Below are 19,633 nucleotides of genomic sequence, written 5' to 3'. Positions count from 1 at the left end.
CAATATTTTATTCACTTGTATGAACTGAATCATGCACATTAATATGAAAACTCATACAAAAGGGTTATAACATTGGGTCCAGAGTATTGACTTCTCCTCTTGCATCTAACCACTAGTTAGAAATAAGTAGCTGTATAGCATTGGACTAGTAAGTGTAGGTGATGCAAAAAAAAAAAAATATTTTTGTCTTAAAAGTAGTTCTGTGGGTAGGAAGACAAAGGAGAAGAAATGTGTAAGAAAAAAATGGAAAAGAAAATCTCCAGTGTATAAGATGGTAACAGCCACTATTTACTGAGCTTACTGTGGGTAAGGCACTATGCTTAGCCCTTGACGTGTACCATGTATCTCATTCACAACAGCTCCATTTTACAGATGAGGAAACTGGGAGCGGGGACCTCAGTAACTTGAAATTGGTACTTAAACCCCCATGTGATATCAAAATCATGCTCTAGCTGTGTAGTATTTCTTGCCTGATAGAGAATAAGGGATAGGATACTTATTTTGCTTTACTTTAAAAAAATCAGCTGCTTACTATTTTATTCTTTCCAGCTTTATTGAGATAAAATTGGCACATAACACTGTGTAAGTTTTAGGTGTACATCTTGTTGATTCGATATATATTGCAAAATGATTACTACCACCGTGTTTTCCTTAACACCTTCATCACATCACATAACGACCATTTCTTTTTGGTGGTGAAAACATTTAAGATCGGCTTCTTTAGCAACATCCCTTTACTTTTATATATTTCATTTGCAAACCTCTTGACTCCCTCAGGATCTTGCACAATGCTGGGAGCCTTGTAAGTATTCTAACTTCCCCAAGGAGGAACTGCAAACCAGGTCATCAGAATCTCGGCAACACCAGTATAAGCTTGAGGTACAAGACCTTTTCTCAAAGGAAGGGCATGATATAGTGGATTTCAGGTAGTTTTCTTATTGGCATACCCACAAAAGTCTTGGTGCCTCCCTCAATTGTTTCATGCCTCTGGGTGTTTTTACCTGACCCTTGGTTTCAGTCTGCCTCCTTTAACTTTAAGAGTCAATTCAATCTCCATCTCTTCTATAGAGGAAATTCATCTCCTGAGATAGTGGGGACCACTCCCTCCTTTGTGTTTTTCTGGTTCCTGTCTGTCACCTCTTCATAGCACACATTATACTGTACCACATAAGTGGTGTGTGTGTGTGTGTGTGTGCGCGCGCGTGCACGTGGTTGTGTGAATTTATAGAAAAGTCTGGGAGGAGTTCGTTGCCATCTGGTGGGGGAGATAAATACGTAATGTAATATATGTCTCATATCAAGGCAGTGCAGAGTTACATGCGATGTCCAAGGCATCTCATGCATGATGTAATATTCATCGAGTGTCTTATAGACTTTCAATAATTTTTATATTAGGAGATGGTATAATTTAGTGTAGGGAAGGAAAATTTTTCCGGTATGTCCGTAGGGTCCCCGGCTGGGTCTGAAAATTAAACTGACAAAGAGATTAGCAGGAGAAAAGCATACAAATCTGTGTTTCATACAAGTTTTACGTGACATGGGAACCTTCATAAGGAAATGAAGACCCAAGGAAACAGTGAGGCCTGGCATTTGTATGCTAGGCTTAATGAAGACTGAACAGTCATGTAGAAATACGTTAGATCAGAGTGTGAGGTAGTCATAGTGAACTGAGGGAAACTTAGTAAGTCCTGCTTGTTAGGATTCTTCTTAGGGTCCCTTTGTCTTCAGAGATAAGAGTGCTCCCTTTCTCCAGGTATAGGGAAGACACCTCTCATAGAAGAGTTTTAGGACCTGTCTTAGAGGAGAAGCGTGGTGGTAGGGGAAAAGGGCAGAATGATCTTGCTTCTACTGTTTTCTCAAACTCCTTCAGTTTAAAATATTCAACAGGCCATGTTTTGAAGTAGCATGTGCTGAACCTGTCACTAGTGAAGCATCACTCAAAACGCCCTGTTAGAAACTCTTTGAGATAGCAACAGCTGCTCCATGAGAGAAAGAATTTAGTGGTCAAATTAGTTTGATAAATTCAAGATTGAATAAAGTGAAACGTCTTAATGTGTGCTTTAATTTTTTCCTGCAGTACCTTTCAGAACTCTGTGTGTGCTGACGCCCATTGCGAATCTCCGGAAGTGAATCCAGTATGCAACATTTCCCAGTCATATTTGGCCGTGGAATTCTTCCTTCTCCAGGCACCATAGAACACAGTGTGGAGATACTTGATTTCATGGTCGAGAGTAAAATATGGTATCAGGGTCATCATATATTAATTGCTTGATTTTCATCACCTTTTTCAGCCTAAGTGTCCTCATCTGCACATGCAGGTAATTCCTGTATTTCATATTGTTGGCAAAATACAAAAAGGTCATGAAATGTCTAGGAGCCCTCTGTAGATGAACAATCACGATTGTTAATAATAATACGTCCAACAGCTGACTGCTCATCATTAGAACCCCCATCACTCTGCAGAGTACTGGATCTGAAGACTGTTACACATGACCCAGCTTTAGCATGTAGGTGGCCAAAAAAGGCTTCCCTACTCCCTGTATCTTTTGCCCTTTAACAGGATCTGAGTCAATATTAGATCAGTCGTCTTCTGGTCATGGTCCTACTGCTTATCATCTTCTTATGAAAAATAAAAATAAGACAAAGAAGAAATAAAGTTGAACGAGATAACCTCTAGAGTTCATGCCCTCTAAAATTCTAAAGTTGAACAGAAGTAATTCTCAAGCTGCAACAGACGGAGTCTTTGTACTTCTAACTGAGCCAACGAGAACAAAATCCTTGTCATGCACTTTTTTCACTTAGAAAAGCAACTTTATTCCCATCAGTATTCTTTTTTTTTTTCTTCAGATCTTATTTATTTATTTGAGAGAGTGAGAGAGCACAGAGGGAGAGGGAGAAGCAGGCTCTCCACTGAGCAGGGAGCCCAAGGTGGGGCTCAGTCTCAGGACCCTGGTCATGACCTGAGCCGTTTAACTGACTGAGCCACCCAGGTGCCCCTCCGTCAGTATTCTTGATATAAATGAATTTGACTTGTGTTAACCTGTCATTTGAGAGCACTGTACTGATTATTATATATAACTCTGTCGCACTATATCCTAGAATGTATGCCTGGGAATCATTTTGATACATCTCCTCCCTGACCTCTATTTATGAGCAAGTGCAGCTGTGAGGTGGTTCTTTGTGTAGGATTAAGAAACACTGCAGTTCTTGAAATAAGCCAGATGTTTTTATTTTCAAAGGAAAAGATCACACTTAGTGAAGTATTTATTTACAACTTCACAACAGAACAGAAGATCATAAGAAAACTTTCAAGGGACATGGGTCATAGAGACCAAGTGAACACCACAGCTTTCCCAACTTCATAGCCTAAAAGATGTTGCAAAAGACAAAAATTGACCTTGTGCTGGCTGTAAATATTTGTAGATTGAGGTTAAAATGACCAATAAATTACAGTGAGAGTTATTATCTTGAAGAGAGACTTCCACTTTGACTTTATTTGGTTTCTATCCACTTCTTCAACAATATGTCCAGTAATATGCACATGAAAGGAGTGGTTTTTAAAAACATGTCCTGAAATTAGTGCTTATGCAAACTTCAGGAATACTTTTTGGACAGATTCTCTCAAAACAAAAACCACTTTTATTTTTTAATTAAAGTATAGTTGACTTACGATATCCCATCAGTTTCAGGTGTACATCACAGTGATTTGATATTTTTATACATCACCAGGAAATGACCCCCATAAGCCTAGTTATCATCTGTCACCATACAGTTATTACAATATTTACTGTATTCCCTATGCTGTAATGTACATTATATCTCTGTTCCTAATTTCTTTTATAACTGGAAGTTTGTACCTGTTTAATCCCCTTCACCTATTTCACCCTAACCCCTCCTGGCTTTGGTACCCAACAGTGTATCTTCTATATCAAAAGAACCGTGTTTTCAAAATCGAAACTGAAAATACTTGTAACTCGTTAGTAATCATTCATTGGAGACACCATATTTGGTATTCCAAACAGTGGTTAGTTTTAAAGAAAATCCCCATTTGAGCAGAGCTTTCTTTTTCTTCCCTCTGTCTTCTTTTTTTTGTTTTAGGAACCCAGCTGTTAATCTGAGCGACGGGCACTCGGGCATTAGGCCGCGCCGGCCTCGGGGACCCAGGCGGCCCGCCCAGCCCGCGGGGCTCCCGGCCACTCCGGCGGGCGCTCGCTCGGGGCGCCGCCCAACCAGCTTTCCCGGAAGGGCGGGCGCGCCGGGCTCGCCGCGCTGCGTTCCACTGGCGAGGCGGGTGAGTGGGCGCCCTGCCGGCTTCCCTGGCTGCCATCGCCGCTCCTCGAGAGGCCCGGGTGGGGAGGGAGGCGCGTTCCGCGGGGCCGCCGACTGCCTGGCGGGCAGCGCCCCGCGGACAGCTCGCGGGTCGCTACGGGACGCTGCCGCCGGGGTGGGGGTGGGGGTGGTGGCAGGGGTGAGGCGGGCTGCGTCATTTGTCCCGGTTTCCCGGTCCCTCCCGCCCTCCTCCCCCACCCAGCCGGTGCCTCTCACCTCGTCTTCTTCGTGCGGTTTGCTTAATTTCGGAAATCGACATTTGAAATGGTTTGTGTTTCCCCACTGTTTCCGTAGTGTCTCTCGAGATAATTGGGAAATTTACTCTCCTTGGCAGGTGCAGGGTTTGGCAGTTGCGCCTCACTTTTCGGAATATGCAGGGATTTTCTCGAAAGAGACATCGAAAGGAGAATACGATGTATTTCTGTCTATAGAACATGCATACTTAAAAAAAAAAAAACTATAGACGTGTATCACTGTTTTATTAATCACCCCCTTCTTTCTTCCATCCCCTCATTTCCTCTCTTTTTGCTGCCGGGTATGCATATGGAAAGACTCCATTCTGTCCGGCCTGGCACAAAGTGATATGAGTATAGTAGGAAAACAGGTGATAGGTGGGTGGTGGTGATAACATGGTGGGTGCTGTCTTTACAATGACTACCGACTTAGTGGCTTAAAAACCAACATTATCTTAGTCTGGAGGTTAGAAGTCCACCCAGGGTCCCACTGGCCTAAAATCAAGGTGTCTGCAGGATTGCCTTCCTTTCTGGAGGCTACTGGGGTGAAATCTATTTTCTTGGGGGTTTTGTTTTGTTTTGTTTTCCAGCTTCTGTATGTTGCCCACCTTCCTCGGCTTAGTGATGCGTTTTTCCATCTGAGGAGGCAGCAACACTGCATATCTCTGACCTTTATTCTGTTATCACACCTCCCTCTGACTCTGCTTTTCTGCTTTCGTCTTTTACTTTTAAGGGCCCTCATGATTGTATTGGCCCTATGGATAATTCGGGATGATTTTCATATTAAAGTCAGTTGATTAGCAACCTTAATTCAGTCTACAATCTTAACTGTAATCTGACATATTCATAGATTCTGGGGATTAGGTTTGGGTATCTTTGAGAGGGTCATTATTTTGCCTACCATATAACGGCATAAAAGGAAGCCTGTTACTGTACATCCGACTCATGCAAAGAAGGAAAGTATCCAGACCCTAAATTGCCAAGAAAAGTTCTGCGAGTATTATGTAGCAGACCTTTTGTATGAGTTACATATATTGAGAGTCTTCATTACAAGCTCTTAAGAATATGGAGTTTTTTAAAAAAGCAATTAAAAAATGTTGCCATTTCTGCTTTCTGGAAATATAAGAACAGAACTTCGTATGTATGGGATGTCCTGAGCAGAATAAGTACGAGTCAAGATACCACGCACTTCTGTAAATATTGACTGTTTTCAGCATGTGTGCTTATATATTGTGCTCTGAATGGATGCAAGGAGGAGTGGGCATCGTCCTTGGCCTCAAGGTCATGACCATCTAGTCATGGAAAGTGACGCAGGTACACAAATAGTTAAAGCTCTCCAAAAGAGCTAAAAGAGGGAGAAGTAATGTCCTGTACGGGAATCAGAAAAGGCTTTAAAAACTTGGGGTGGACCTTGAAGAGCAGTATAAGTTCATTAAGGTTGGGAGGAAAGGAAGGATGTGACATATTAAGGGACAGGAGGGAGAAGAGGGACCCTTTGAGTGTTTAGTGTGGTTAGGGTACTTAGTCTAGAAGTTGTCTAAATAAGACTAGAAGGTAAGTTTTGGTTAGATTGTGTAAGACTTTAGATGACTTGTAAGGACTCTGCAGTTGGTGCAATAGGGAGCTACGGATATATTTTTGAAACCATCTGAAATTTACAGAAAAGTTGCAAGTGCAATACAAACAGCTTCTCTTTTTCCTTATTTGAGAATAAGATTCTAACTTGGAATTCTTGAATATCTATTTCCTACAAAAAAGGTATTCTCTACATAACTAAAATTCAGTAATCAAAATCAGGAAATTAATATTGATACACTACTGCCATCTAATCCTTGGATCTAATTTACATTTTGACAGTTGTGCCAATAATATCCTATATAGCAAAAGGACCCAATTCAGAGTCTTGCATTGCATTTAGTTGCGATGTCCCTTTTAGTCTCCCTCTGCCTCGAAGAGCTTCTCAGCCTTTCCTTGGCTTTCATGAACTTAACACTTTTGAAGAGAACAAGCCAGTTTGTCTAATGTTTCCTCATGCTGAGATTCAGATTATGTATCTTTGGCAGGAATATCATAGAAGACATGCTGTGTTCTAAGGGCACTCTATCAGATGGCAGATGATTTTGACTTATCTCTTTATTTACTTTGATTATTTTATTATGGTGGCGTCTGCCTGGCTTCTTCAATGGAAAGCTACTTTCCCCGCTTTGAAATTAGTAAGTATTTTGTAGGGAAGTATTTTGAAACTATCTAGATGGTCCTTTTCTCACCAAAATTTCAATTTGTGTGTGTATGTATGTCAATATGGACTCATAGTTTTTTTTTGTTTTGTTTTGTTTTTACTCAGCGGATTTAATCATTACTGTCATTATTTTTTTATGCTGAATTTATTCTTTGACTTGGCCAGTGAGAACCTCCTCAGGCTGGATTCTGTGTCTTTTTAACATGCTCTCATCATTCTTTGAGCACTTTCTGCTTTCTGGCACTATAAGGTGCTTATTTTGTATTTTTCCTGTCTCAGTCGTGGAATCAACCATTTCTCAACCAAAACCTTGGTTCCTTATAAGGAAGGATGGTATTAGAAACCAAATTCTGAATGCTAGGTGTGCTCATTGCTATTGTCTTTGCTTCCAGGCCTTCTGAGCGGACAGAGCTAGGGAATATATATACAGATAGATATGTGCAGTATGTATATGTGTGAGCACATACACACTTATATCTATATTTATATCTCTGTATCTTTCTCTCATTCTATTGGAAATCATGAGATTACACTGATTGTTGCAATTCCAATCCATAGCATTCATTCTAGTTTTCTGTCTTTCTATATTTATAATTATAAATTACATTTATAATTAACTTGTCCAGCAATGAAAAACCTGGCTCCTTTTATCCTCTATATATTTACTTACTGGAAAATCCCCTTTATGTACTTTTGGCCACTGAAAGCTCCAGTGTATATTTCCTGCCCCATAGGTAGAATCAGCCGTTGCTCCAGGGAACCCGGGTTCCTTTACTGGAGAATAGATTAGAAACCAAGATCTAGGTGCTATGTGATCCCCGTTTTGAACACTGCTTGTGTTCACACTAATTTTTTGCTAATCTTTTTTTTTTTTTTTAAGGAGGAATAAATGTTTTTCTACATTCTTCTACAGGAGTAGTGAGAATTTAGTTACTTGAAATTTTAGAAGATTATATCACAAACTGATTATTAATGTGCTTCTAAAGCAATAAAAACAGTTATGATATTCCTTGTCCCATTTTTGATCTGGAACGTCTCCATCTCAGCAAATTCATATGCAGGCAATGTTCTTTACTTTTTTTGTGCCATGGTTTCTCTCCCAGTCTGATAAAGCTTATGGGCCTTTAAAAAAGAAAGTTTTAAAATGTATAAAATAAGATATATAGAATTACAAAGGAAACCAATTATATTGAAATATGATCATCAGAATATTAAAGAAGTAAGTCTTTGATATAGTAATATGTATCAATATATTACAGTGTATTATAAGACCTAGTAGTGAGTTTAATAACTACCATAATTTTGAAGGAAGCTTTTACACAAACAATATTTCAGGATATCTGCAATAGTTATAACATTTTATGAAAATATTTGTGCCGTCTTGGTGACTTTTGTCACAGGTGCTGCAAATACTATGTGGCTTGTTGCCTATATTCATATTTGAAGAGAACGCTAAGTTTCCGTCAGAGATTATTAGAAGTAAAGGTGTAATTTTTTTCCTATTCAGGTGTATGGACTAGGGAGGATTTGTGAAAACTCCAGGTAAGAACTGTTGTACATGTAGGGGCTCCTGGGTGGCTCAGTCGATTAAGCATCTGAGTCTTGATTTCAGCCTAGGTCTTGATCTCAGGGTTGTGGGTTTGAGCGCTGTAATGGGATCCATACTGGGGTGTGGAGCCTACTTAAAATTTTTTTTAAAAGAACTAGAGGAGAGGTGTCTGGGGGGGCCTTTTACTCCAAATTTACATTTGGGAAGTACAATAAGAAGAATTGGATGTTTAAATCAAAACCTTCGAAAAGACCAAAATAGTAATCTTTTAAAATGGGGCACCATATTATGATTAAGATGTGAACCTCAAGGGAATGTTCATACCTGTTATTTTCTATTATTGTGTTGAAAAGAAAATGATCTTTAGAATCCTTTTGTATATTTATAGGTGTGAAAGTTATTTGAAATATAGACTCTTATCACCACATGATAATAAAGACTTTGATGATAGGGAAAAAGGTACAGCAAAGAAGAGATGTTTCTTCTTCTTTAAAAGGGTAAAAGTTATTTCTTTCTTCTTGAATTTGTATATATGTACTATTTTAAAAAATATTTATTTTTGTAATAACTAGGTAATCATGGCAGCTGATGAAGATAACAAAAAACAAGTCCTTAAGGAGCATCAGTCAGATGAAGAATTTATGAAAGATGAACAAAGAGTGGTAAAAATTACTGGGTCCTATTAAAAATTAATTTATATCTATTAATTTATATCTATTAAAATAATTTACACCTATTTAAAATATATTTGCATCTATTAATGTATATCTATTAGTTTTGCAGTGAGGCATGTTTTATATGTTTTTGCCCTACATTACTTTGAATTTGGAAAGATATTAAGGTTCTCAAAAATTTTTTCTTCCATTATTCAAGACTTACAAAGTCATATTTCTATTCTTTCTCTTACAAGGCTTACAACGTTAGCTGTTTTTTCCTTCCCTCCCTCCTTTCTTTGATTTGCACCCTGAAGTTAAGAGCTTAATTAGCAATTATCAGATCTGACCCAAGAGCGATGGAGAATCAGGTAGCTTAAGCCACTTACCCAGGACCATATGCCCGGCATGTCAAGGCAGCTGTACTGTGGGAATCACAGCAAAAAAAATTTTTTTAATTACCCCCAAGTAACATATGTCCACAATTACAGTGCAATTCACTTATTTATTTTTTAAAGATGTATTTATTTATTCTAGACAGAGAGTGTGAGCACGAGCCAGGTGGGGGAAGGGGCAGAGGAGAAGGAGAGAGACTCCCAGGCTGACTCCACGCTGAGCGCAGAGTCTGATATAGGACTCAGTCTCATGACCTGGAGACCGTGACCTGAGCCAAAACCAGGAGTCAGATGCCCCACCGACTGTGCCAGCCAGGCGCCCCTCCGTGCAACTTCAAAGTCATACTGTTGTCACAAATAGCCAGGAAGGGAGTTGGTAAGATTCAGGTCTGGCTCTCAATCCTTGCTCTACTGCAAAAATTTCTGTGACTTTGGTCTCATATGAAAGGTAGTTTCCCTGCTTGTGTAAAGGAGATAATAACACTTGTCAGAAGTAGGAGAATCAACAGGTAATGATATCTTTCTTTGCCTTTATCAGGGTGCTAGAAATATCGCTTCTTTAATTGATTTAGAAAAATGAGGTCAGGGGCTGTTGAATTTTTTGGTGCTGTTTGATTTTTTTAGAGATTAATTGATGAAATTGCAAAGGAAAATACTCAGTTAAAGGAAGAGATCCAAAGGCTTGAAGCTGAGTTACAAGAGGCCACCAGAAACTCCCAGGTACCTCCTTCATTATTTTATGTATCACATTTTTAACTGATACTATTTTTTAGAAAAATCAATTTAATTATACAAAATTCACTTTTAAGATAATGTGGTCATTGACGGCACCATTGTTTGTAATAGCCCCAACAACTCAACTGTCCCTCCGTAGTAGAATGAATTATTAATTTGGAGTGTCTTCACACATGGAATACTACACAGCAATGAGAATGAACAGACTACAACTATATGCAGCCACATGGATGAATTTCATAAATACAGTGTTGAGGCAAAAAAGATAAAAGAGGGCATACCAAATGCTTGCATTTAAGTAAAGCACAAAAGCAGGATGTTAGAAGTTAGCATTCTGGTTATCCTTGGAGGCAGGTAGGAACTGGAAGGGAGCCCAAGGAGGCTTCTGGGTGTTGGTCATGTTCTGTTTATTGATCAGGGTTCTGGTCACATGTGTGTGATCACTTTGTAAAATTTCATCTGGCTGTACATTTCTGATAATACACTTTTTAAATTTACATATATATTTTTATTTTTTATGTGTGTATATGTTAATGCAAAAACACAAAAATGACAGTCATTATCAGTCACTTTTGGGTCAAATTCTTGGTCTTCTCACTAAGTTCCTTTATTTCTCTTCTCATCCAAGTAACTCAAATGAATTTCACAGTTAAAAAAATTGGATATATATCTTCACCATTTAAGTTCTCTCCTAAATTTTCCTGTAATTGAGCTAGACAGAACTTTCACCCCTTTTTTCTTCATAACAACTCATATTGTTAAAAAAAATCCTGTCTCTAAACAATTTAAATGCTTAAAACATTGTCACTTTTTGTTTCTGAAATGAAGGGTAGGGTATTGAATATCAGGAGGTGGGGTTCCCCATGTTTATGGGACTTAGTGAACACTCTATTACAGTTCTGGTTACTTCTCAGTCTGGAGAGGAATCACATAGTCCTACAACTCACAGGGTCTTGGGAGCCCAACCAGCTCAGCTGATCCAATTTACAGAGGACTGAAACTGTGGTCTAGAGAGCATAGGTGAGTTGCTCCTGGCCAAGTGTGCCCAAGACCAGAATCAGGCACTCTCATTCCAGAAAGCTCTCGACTTTTCAGCATTATATTGGGTATTTCCGCAGTATTGGGAAACACTCTGCCTTTTCTCAGACACTGCCAGTTGTTTTGAAATTGGATTTATGGTAATCAGAAATTCTCTATGGAGATTATGTGTGAAGATATAGAACAAATGTGAGATTAGGTCAGGTAACTCATTGAATATTTCTAAACCCTTTGTGATAACACAAACATTTTCTTTCAGCATGTAAAATACTTATGGGAAATAGAAATGCAAACAACAGATTCGTTTGTGCATTTATGTATAGTTGTATATGCCCGTTAATCCTGATGATTTTAAACAGATTAAGTATAACCAATAACTTTATCCTTCAGGTTAAGAATTTTGTTGATAGTGTCCCTTCACAGTTTTATAAACCTGAACTTGAGAATGGTTAAAAAGTTGGGCAGGTATTGGGGAAAGGGGAATTTAAATTTGATAAATGTTAAATCATATAATTCAGGAGTCTTTCTTTTTGGATAAAATTATCTGGGTTTGGTATCAAAATAAAGATGGTATATACACAACTCTAATTTATATTGTTTTGTAGTGAGAGTAAACGTACTAATGATTCCCTTGTAGGATAGCCTATTATTGGTACAGTTGTTTAAAAGGTACTTATCTACAGGAATGATGTAGGCTTTAGAACTGAACACCATACAATATTGGCTAGTTTAAACATTGATTAGAAAGTGAGAGATTATATATTTATAATTTCATCTGGGAAATAATATTAAAGGATCAGCATCTGATTACATTACTGAGTACTTACCTAGGAAGAAGTAATTACTAAAGATATTAAATAAGACCACACTCGGTATTCTGTCAGATTCTGAAATCAGTGGAGAATGAATTATTGGATGATCAAATCACATTATCACAAGAAGGGCTTAAGTTATTTCTTGTCTTGTTTTTAATCAAACATTTCTGTTTAAATTAGATTAAAGAGGATATTCCTGAAACAAAGGTGAAATTCACATCTTTAGAGAATCCGGAGAATGACAGCCAGTTTTTAAATATCTCCTGTTCATTTCAAGTGAGCTCACAAGTTCTCTATGAGCTACAGAAAGGACAAGGTCTTATCACCTTTGAAAAAGAAGAAGGTATGAGTAATGTTAAAAAATTTGACTGTCTTACTTTTGGAAAGCACTGAGACTTTCAAAGAGCTTTCTTAGATATTTGACTACTGCTCTACAGTTTTTATATCTATCATTTCATCTCATCTCATAGTGATACCTTGGGGCAGATAGGATTATCCCCATTTTATGATAAGAAACTGAGACAGTAAGTGGCTTGAATATGATCACTTGTTCAGAACATGACGACTCTGGGACTCAAGCGCAGGTATTGTGATGTCTAATACCAGCATCTTTGTACTCCACCTGCTGCCTCCAAATGATACTAGTAATAATGTCTTAAGCTATTAGAGCTCTACACAGTTCTCAGAGAGTTCTCACAGACATCTCATTTTATACTCACATGACTCTGTGAAAGCAATATGATAGGAGAATTACTGTTTACATCTTATTACTAAGAAAACAGATCCTTGGGTGTTTAAGTGATTTACCTAAGGGTACATGACAGGTGAATGGAAAGAGCCCAAGACTCAGAGATTTGGTAATGGGACCTGATGTTTGCTAAGTCTGACATGGTGTAGGACCTTGTTCAGAACTGGGGGCACGTTAGGAAAATCTGACCTTCAGTGCCAACTTAGCCCATTTCTAGGTATGTGATTTGGGTTGGGTTCTTTCTAAATCTCAGATTTTTATGACAGGCTTTGTGGTATACCTACCTCATGGGGTTGAGCTGAGTATTAAATGAGAAATGCTGATATAATACTTAGCATGGTGTCTGACACATAATAAACACTTAATAAATATTAGCTGTCATTATTGCTACTCGTTAGGAATTTTCCGGATAAGGAAACTGAAACTTAAAGAAGATAAAAGAACTTGCTCGAGGTCCATACAGTTAAAACTTGCAAAACTGAGAGCCAAACCCATGAGTATCCATGTGCCTTATACTGGACCAACAGTCCTTAGAGCAGGCCACTCTTCCAGGCCTTCGTTCTTGTATTCATCTGGTTGTGGGGTGGGACCAGATGGTCTTAAGCCCTTCCAGTGCTCAGATTCTGAGAATCTAGGATTATAGCTTGTATCTCCTTACACCTGGTCCGTCACTATAGCCTGAAAATAAATATTAAAAAGGAAGGCATTCTAGCTGGTCAGCATATGCACATACTGTTGGTTCACCATGGGTCTACCCTGGATCTACCCCTGAGCTGAGGACAGAGGAGGAGGCCAAGAGCCCTGTGTTGGCAGTTGGCAATGGTGATGGAGATATAACCAAAAGACAGAAGCGAGGATTTGAGAGGCAGGGATTCTGCGCAGGAATGACCCGGGAACGCTGGGACTAGGGTTGTCTTCAGAAGCAGCTGCATCGCTGCTCCCATTCTGGGCACGGCTCTGAGGTCTTCCTCTCCTGGGACAACTTTGGGCTTATACACAATTAAACAGGAGTTGGCTTTTGATAGAGTCACAAAAGTTGAAACGCAAGTGGTCCTTTCAGCTGCGTCAGATCACCAGATGTTGGAGGTTTGGGTGGGGGGTGTGGGAGGGAAAGGGCATCATCTAAGTATTACTTCATTGACATTCTCTGTTATTGTTGCCTGTTGTCATTAACACACAAAAAAATTGTAATTCAAGTTATCGAGTCATATCACGGTACAATGAGTGTGAATTCCCACATGACAACGCCCTGCCTTTTAGCCTGTTTCTCTCTTCCTTCAGCTGTGATGTGTGTGCTGTCTGGTTGTCATAAACACTTGTGAGATTTATAAGACCGGGAGTGGGCATCTCTTATCTTTATGACAAATTAGAATAAGCGGCTCTGTATTAACAACTGAAGTGTTATAAACTCTCATGTCACACAAGTAAAAATAAATGCACACCCACACGCATTTCAAACTGAAATATAGTTGCTGTCGGGAGTTCTAATGATTTTTGGCATAATTACATTACTGAGCCTCTCCCATTTGCACAAATAAATTAGATTTGATAGTTTTGTGATTGGTATAGGCTATCATCTTTTTAATAAAGTGATCTCAAGAGCATTTTAGCAAAAGTAGAATTCCTCATTAAATACAGCAAAAAAATAAAAAAGACTCACACTTTGATATTCAAGCCTATGTGGTCTTTAATATGTCGCCCTTAGGAAAGACAAAAATGAGTATTTATTTCTTTGGTGTTTATAACATATTAAAGAGAAATGACAAATGATAAATAAGATTGTCAGAATGCCACTGACCCACACAACTTTTTCCTACTTACTCAACATGGAAGAAGTTTCTGGCTGTGCTTTAATTAATGTACTAAGGGAATTCTCTCATCATTCTGTTAACAGGGGAATTCTAAAGGGTGTGTGGCTGTGCTGAAATAATATATGAGTCTCTGAAGGATCGCCAGGCTTATCTCTTAAGAGATGAATCTAGTACTTGATGAGACTTTCTACATTATAGTTTTTTTTGAGTTTTACTGAGAAATAATCGACGCATATCACTAAGTTTAAGGTGTATGGCATGATGGCTTGATTTACGCATATTGTGAAACGGTGACCACAGCAGGTGCAGCCAACATCCATCTTCTCATATAGGTGCAATAAACAGGACCCCCATAGATTCAACAAAAAGGAAAAAAAAAGGGAACAACTTTTTTTTGCTTGTAATGAGAACGCTTAGGATCTACCCCCTTAACAGTTTTCCTGTATACCACACAGCATGTTGTACATTATATCCCTGGCACTTATTTTTTGTACCTTTTGACTACTTTGCAACTCTTGCTGATGTATTTTGACATTTTCGACATTAATATGTTTATTTGCCACTTTGGTGGCAAGACCAATAACACCTGGAAGTCCTAGGAAAATTTTAAAAAATTAGATCCTTTAAAATTAAAGAAAATTGTAAATATTTAGGACAATTTGTTCTTAAACCAAAAGTGAAAACATTTATTAAAATATTGGCAATTAATACTCCCAAATTATTTTTCAGTTGCCCAAAACATCATCAGGATGGGGAAGCATCATGTGCAGATAAATGATGTAGATGTGGAGGTTTTGGCCCAGCCAGTTCCGTTAAACTCAGGAATCAGATTCCAGGTAACATGGTGATTATAGCTTTTTAGAATTCTGTTAGGTGTGAACACTTTTCTCACCCGTATTGCTGAATATGAAATGATATCCCAGGTTCTTGAAGAATACTCTAAGGTGAAGATCAATGTTACTGAAATTCCTGACGTGTTGCCTGAAGATCAGATGAGAGACAAGCTAGAACTGAGCTTTTCTAAGTCCATAAATGGAGGCGGGGAAGTGCTATGCGTGCAGTACGATAAGCAGTCCCGGAATGCCGTGATCACGTTTGTGGAAACTGGAGGTATTCACCCATTTAGGCGGTTAAAAAATACTTCACCATTTAAATTACGTTTTGCCATTTTTCTTTTCTTTTCTTTTCTTTTCTTTTTCTTTTTTTTTTTTAAGATTTTATTTATTTATTTGACAGAGAGAGCAAGAGAGCACAAGCAAGGGGAGGAGCAGAGGCAGAGGGAGAAGCAGACTCCCCAGTGATCAGGGAGCCTAACACAGGGGCTCGATCCCAGGACCCTGGGATCATGACCTGACCCAAAGGCAGACACTTAACCGACTGAGCCACCCACGTGTCCCTTCTTTCTTTCTTTCTTTCTTTTTTTTTTTTTTTAAGATTTATTTATTTATTTTAGAGAGTGAGAGAGAGTGAGGGGGGGAGGGGCAGGGGCAGAGGGAGAGAGTCTTAAGCAGGCTCTGTGCTGAGCACAGAGCCAGTCATGGGGCTCGATCTCATGACCCTGAGATCAGGACCTGAGCAGACACCAAGAGTGGGACACTTAACCAGCAGTACCACCCAGGTGCCCCAATGATCTGCTATTTCTTTCTTTCTTTTCTTTTCTTTTCTTTCTTTCTTTCTTTCTTCTTTCTTTCTTTCTTTCTTTCTTTCTTTCTTTCTTTCTTTCTTTTTTTCTTTTGTTTTGTTTTCTTTTCTTTTTTTTTTTTTTTTTTTGGTGGGCAGCAAAGTTTATTGAGCAGTAGCAAAGTGATAGCACAAAGCTCCCGAGGAGGGAGAGGGGCCTGAGAGGGTTGACCTGATCTGCCATTTCTGAAAGTGTTCCTTTTCTACTTCTTTTATTTAGAATTTATTAGCATAATAATAGGGGATTTTTTTTTAACCTTATAAAGTGGTAGAGTCCTGAAAATGATTTCTGTGAATGCTACTGAGAATAATATTACATATAACAAGTACATCAATCTTCGTGTGTCCTCCTCACATGCCAGGCAAGGAGCCAGGTGTTCTGTACACATACCTCGTCTGAGCCACAGCAAAACTTTGGAGATAGGTGTTTTCCTCTATTTGCATTCTATTGATGAGAAAACTGAGTCCTGAGAAGGGTAAATAACTTACCCAAAATCACAGTGGGTATGTGGCAGATTTCTCTGTTAAACTGTCACTTCCATCCCACCTATTTTGACAGATGAGGGTCTCTTACGTGGAGGGAATAGATTCCAGGCAAGACAGGGTGAATGGAAGGAACAGCTAGACATCTGTTGCCTTTGTACGTAGAAATGGATCTTTACCAAATCATCTGAGGAGGGTTTACATTCTTATGATTAAAAATATAAAATTCTACAGCTGCTTTTGTTAATATGTGCAAGTGATTCTCAATGTAAAAATATCTTGCTCTAGTTAATCCAGTTTTTAGGGTTTCTCCTGGGTTTGCACATATAATAGAAATCCAGCTATACAATTGAAAAACATTGACTGATTGTTTTTTCATAACAAAGTAATACATTCTTTTCAAAAAAAATTGAAATAAAAGAGCATTAATTTAGTAAAAATGGAAACATTTCATGAAACTTCCTTTCTACTATGTAGTTAGGTATGGTTAGTTGAATGTCTTTTTAGATCTTTCCAGAATTGCCGGATCATATGTTGATTCTAATGTTTAATGTTTTGAGCAATGGCCATTCTGTTTTGCACAGTGGTTGTACCATTTTATATTCCTACCAGCGTTGTCCCAGGTGTCAATTTGTCCACATCCTCACCAACAGGGGCCTGCACTCTTAACCACTGCACCATATTGCTCATTCAAGATGGACTGGTGACAGGAGAAAAAGCAAAGTGATAGGATATTCTCAAGAATATCCTATCTGTTAAACTTTATGCAGTCTGAAACATATTCTCCTTCCCCTGTAGGAGAAAAATACTGCTAAAAATAAATCTGATTATTCTTTGTGTTAGAGGAAACTGATCAACTTCTGTTATTTGCCTTCACTTTCTAGATGACATTCAGATCCCTCCCCCCGATGTTGGTTAACATCATTATATCAGTTTACTGAATAATATCATGTATTAGTTACAGGACAACTAAGTAATTTTATATATATAATATATATTACAGTAATTTATTATATATGTGTATATTATAAATATATATATAGTATTTTTTTAAATTTTATTTATTTATTTGTCAGAGACGAAGAGAGAGCACAAGCAGGGCAAGCAGCAGGCAGAGGGAGAAGGAGGCTCCCCGCTGAGTAAGGAGCCTGATGTGGGACTGGATCCCAGGACCCTGGGATCATGACCTGAGCCAAAGGCAGACACTTAACCGACTGAGCCACCCAGGTGTCCCTATATATATAGTATTCTAATCGTACTTTTCAATTATACTTCTGGAGAAACGGGGAAACTCACAGTCCTTTTAGGGTGTGTGGATTGCTTTTTGCAGATGGTTATTGCATTTTATGTAGCTGAAGATAGATCTGTCTGAGGACATCACAGCTCTCTGCAGTGATTGCAGTGGATAGTTCAGACAGAAGGATCTGTTAACCCCCATTATTGTTTGGTCTTGTATTTTTCAAAATTATGTACTGTGAAGTGGATTGTAGAATTTTAAAAAACATAACCACTCAGTTCACTGTTTACTGTGATGTTCTGTTTGAAGAAACTTTTAACTTTGGTTAAAAATGTCTATGATATAAAAAAGAAAATAATTTTTTAAAAATTTACTTCCAGTTGCTGACAAGATTTTGAAAAAGAAAGACTTTCCACTTTATATAAATCAAAACTGCTATAGAGTTACTGTTTCTCCATACACAGAAACACACTTGAAACATTTTCAGGTAAAGTCATCTCTTTTCTTTCATTTCGGGAACTTACGGCTCAAGCCCACCCCACAAAAAATAAAGAAAAAATTGTGAGTCTGTTACTGTTGAATCTTATTAGCGAGCAATATCAAAATAGTTTCTTCATATCTGCTTGGTGCAAAATTAGTTTGTCTTTTAAAAAAATGTTTTAGTGCAAACCTGTACCTTATTTAATTTCTTACATACTTTTTAAAACCTGAAATTACTCAGATAATGGTATAATATTTTTGTATGTGGAGACATAGCTATATTTCTCTCATGTGTCTACTATCCTTGGGCATTAAAAATAATTCTTCCTGCTCATTTTCTCTGAACTTATGATCTTTACCCCAGACCTAGTCCTTTTTTCTGTTCCTACTCAGGTATTCAATGGCACCCCCATCTACCTAGTTCACCATTTGGAAAGCTACAGCTCGTGCTGAATTCTTCATTTTGCTTCACCTTCTGCATTCATTTGATCACTCACTCTTGTCCCTGGCACCTCTGACTGCCCCTCTCACTGGTCTTTCTGTCCATAGAGATGCCTGTCTTTCCTTTCTTCCTCATAATGCCACCAGAGTTACCTTTCTGGAATTCCAATCTGACTCAGATATTCTCATGTATGAAACATCTTGCTGAGGCTCCTTGTCTCTTCTAAGATAAAGTCCAAAATATGAAACAGAGCTTTATCAGTCTAAAGTTTTGCAATTCAAAGCTCTTAGAAAATTCTCTATCTTTTTTTATTTTTCTTTTTAGGTATTTTTGGGAATATCGGAGAGGACGGTGCTTCTGACTGGAATGGAAGATCTTCAGATGACGGATGAAGAACTTTTACAGGATTTAGTTAACATTCACTTTCAACGGGAGACGAATGGAGGTGGAGAGGTGGAAGTGGTCAAATGTTCTCTAGGTCAACCTTGCATCGCATACTTTGAAGAAGAGAGGAATAGAATGATCTGAATAGTACAGCCTCTGAGCCCAAATCACTGTAGTGTGTAACAAAAATGAATATCCTTTTCCTTTAAAGAATGAAGACTTTAATTCCTTAGTGGCCATTCATTCTTAGATACAAAATATATGTCCATGTTTTTGAATTCTTCTTTGTTTCAAGCTCTGCTGCATGCTTATAAATGCAGTAAGCTCACTGTATTAAAAACAATTTTGTTTGTTCATAAATTATGTGGATTGGTGCCATGTT

At 38.3% G+C, this 19,633-nt stretch overlaps 1 protein-coding gene across 5 annotated transcripts; it reads left to right on the top strand.

The window, feature by feature from the left end:
- The first annotated feature begins 4,185 nt into the window (after positions 1-4,185).
- On the top strand, positions 4,186-19,611 carry NMI (N-myc and STAT interactor). 5 transcript variants are annotated; one of them, XM_044381602.3, is made up of 10 exons: positions 4,508-4,596; positions 6,753-6,775; positions 8,309-8,343; positions 8,923-9,012; positions 10,023-10,118; positions 12,167-12,329; positions 15,275-15,381; positions 15,469-15,655; positions 18,326-18,432; positions 19,192-19,611. In XM_044381602.3, exons 4-10 carry the CDS (start codon positions 8,929-8,931, stop codon positions 19,393-19,395), a joined length of 948 nt encoding a protein of 315 aa, XP_044237537.2. In that variant the 5' UTR covers positions 4,508-4,596; positions 6,753-6,775; positions 8,309-8,343; positions 8,923-8,928; the 3' UTR covers positions 19,396-19,611. The 5 variants fall into 5 exon arrangements, with proteins under 5 accessions (XP_026348596.2, XP_026348593.2, XP_026348591.2 ...); XM_026492808.4 differs by lacking the exons at positions 4,508-4,596; positions 6,753-6,775 and adding an exon at positions 4,257-4,291; XM_026492809.4 differs by lacking the exon at positions 6,753-6,775 and having other exon boundaries at positions 4,504-4,596.
- Positions 19,612-19,633: the final 22 nt, after the last annotated feature.

This window comes from Ursus arctos, unplaced genomic scaffold (assembly GCF_023065955.2).
Source record: "Ursus arctos isolate Adak ecotype North America unplaced genomic scaffold, UrsArc2.0 scaffold_1, whole genome shotgun sequence".
Classification (NCBI taxonomy): Eukaryota; Metazoa; Chordata; class Mammalia; order Carnivora; family Ursidae; genus Ursus; species Ursus arctos.
The sequence above is the reverse complement of the archived record's forward strand: the minus strand, read 5'-3'. Positions and strand labels throughout refer to the sequence as shown.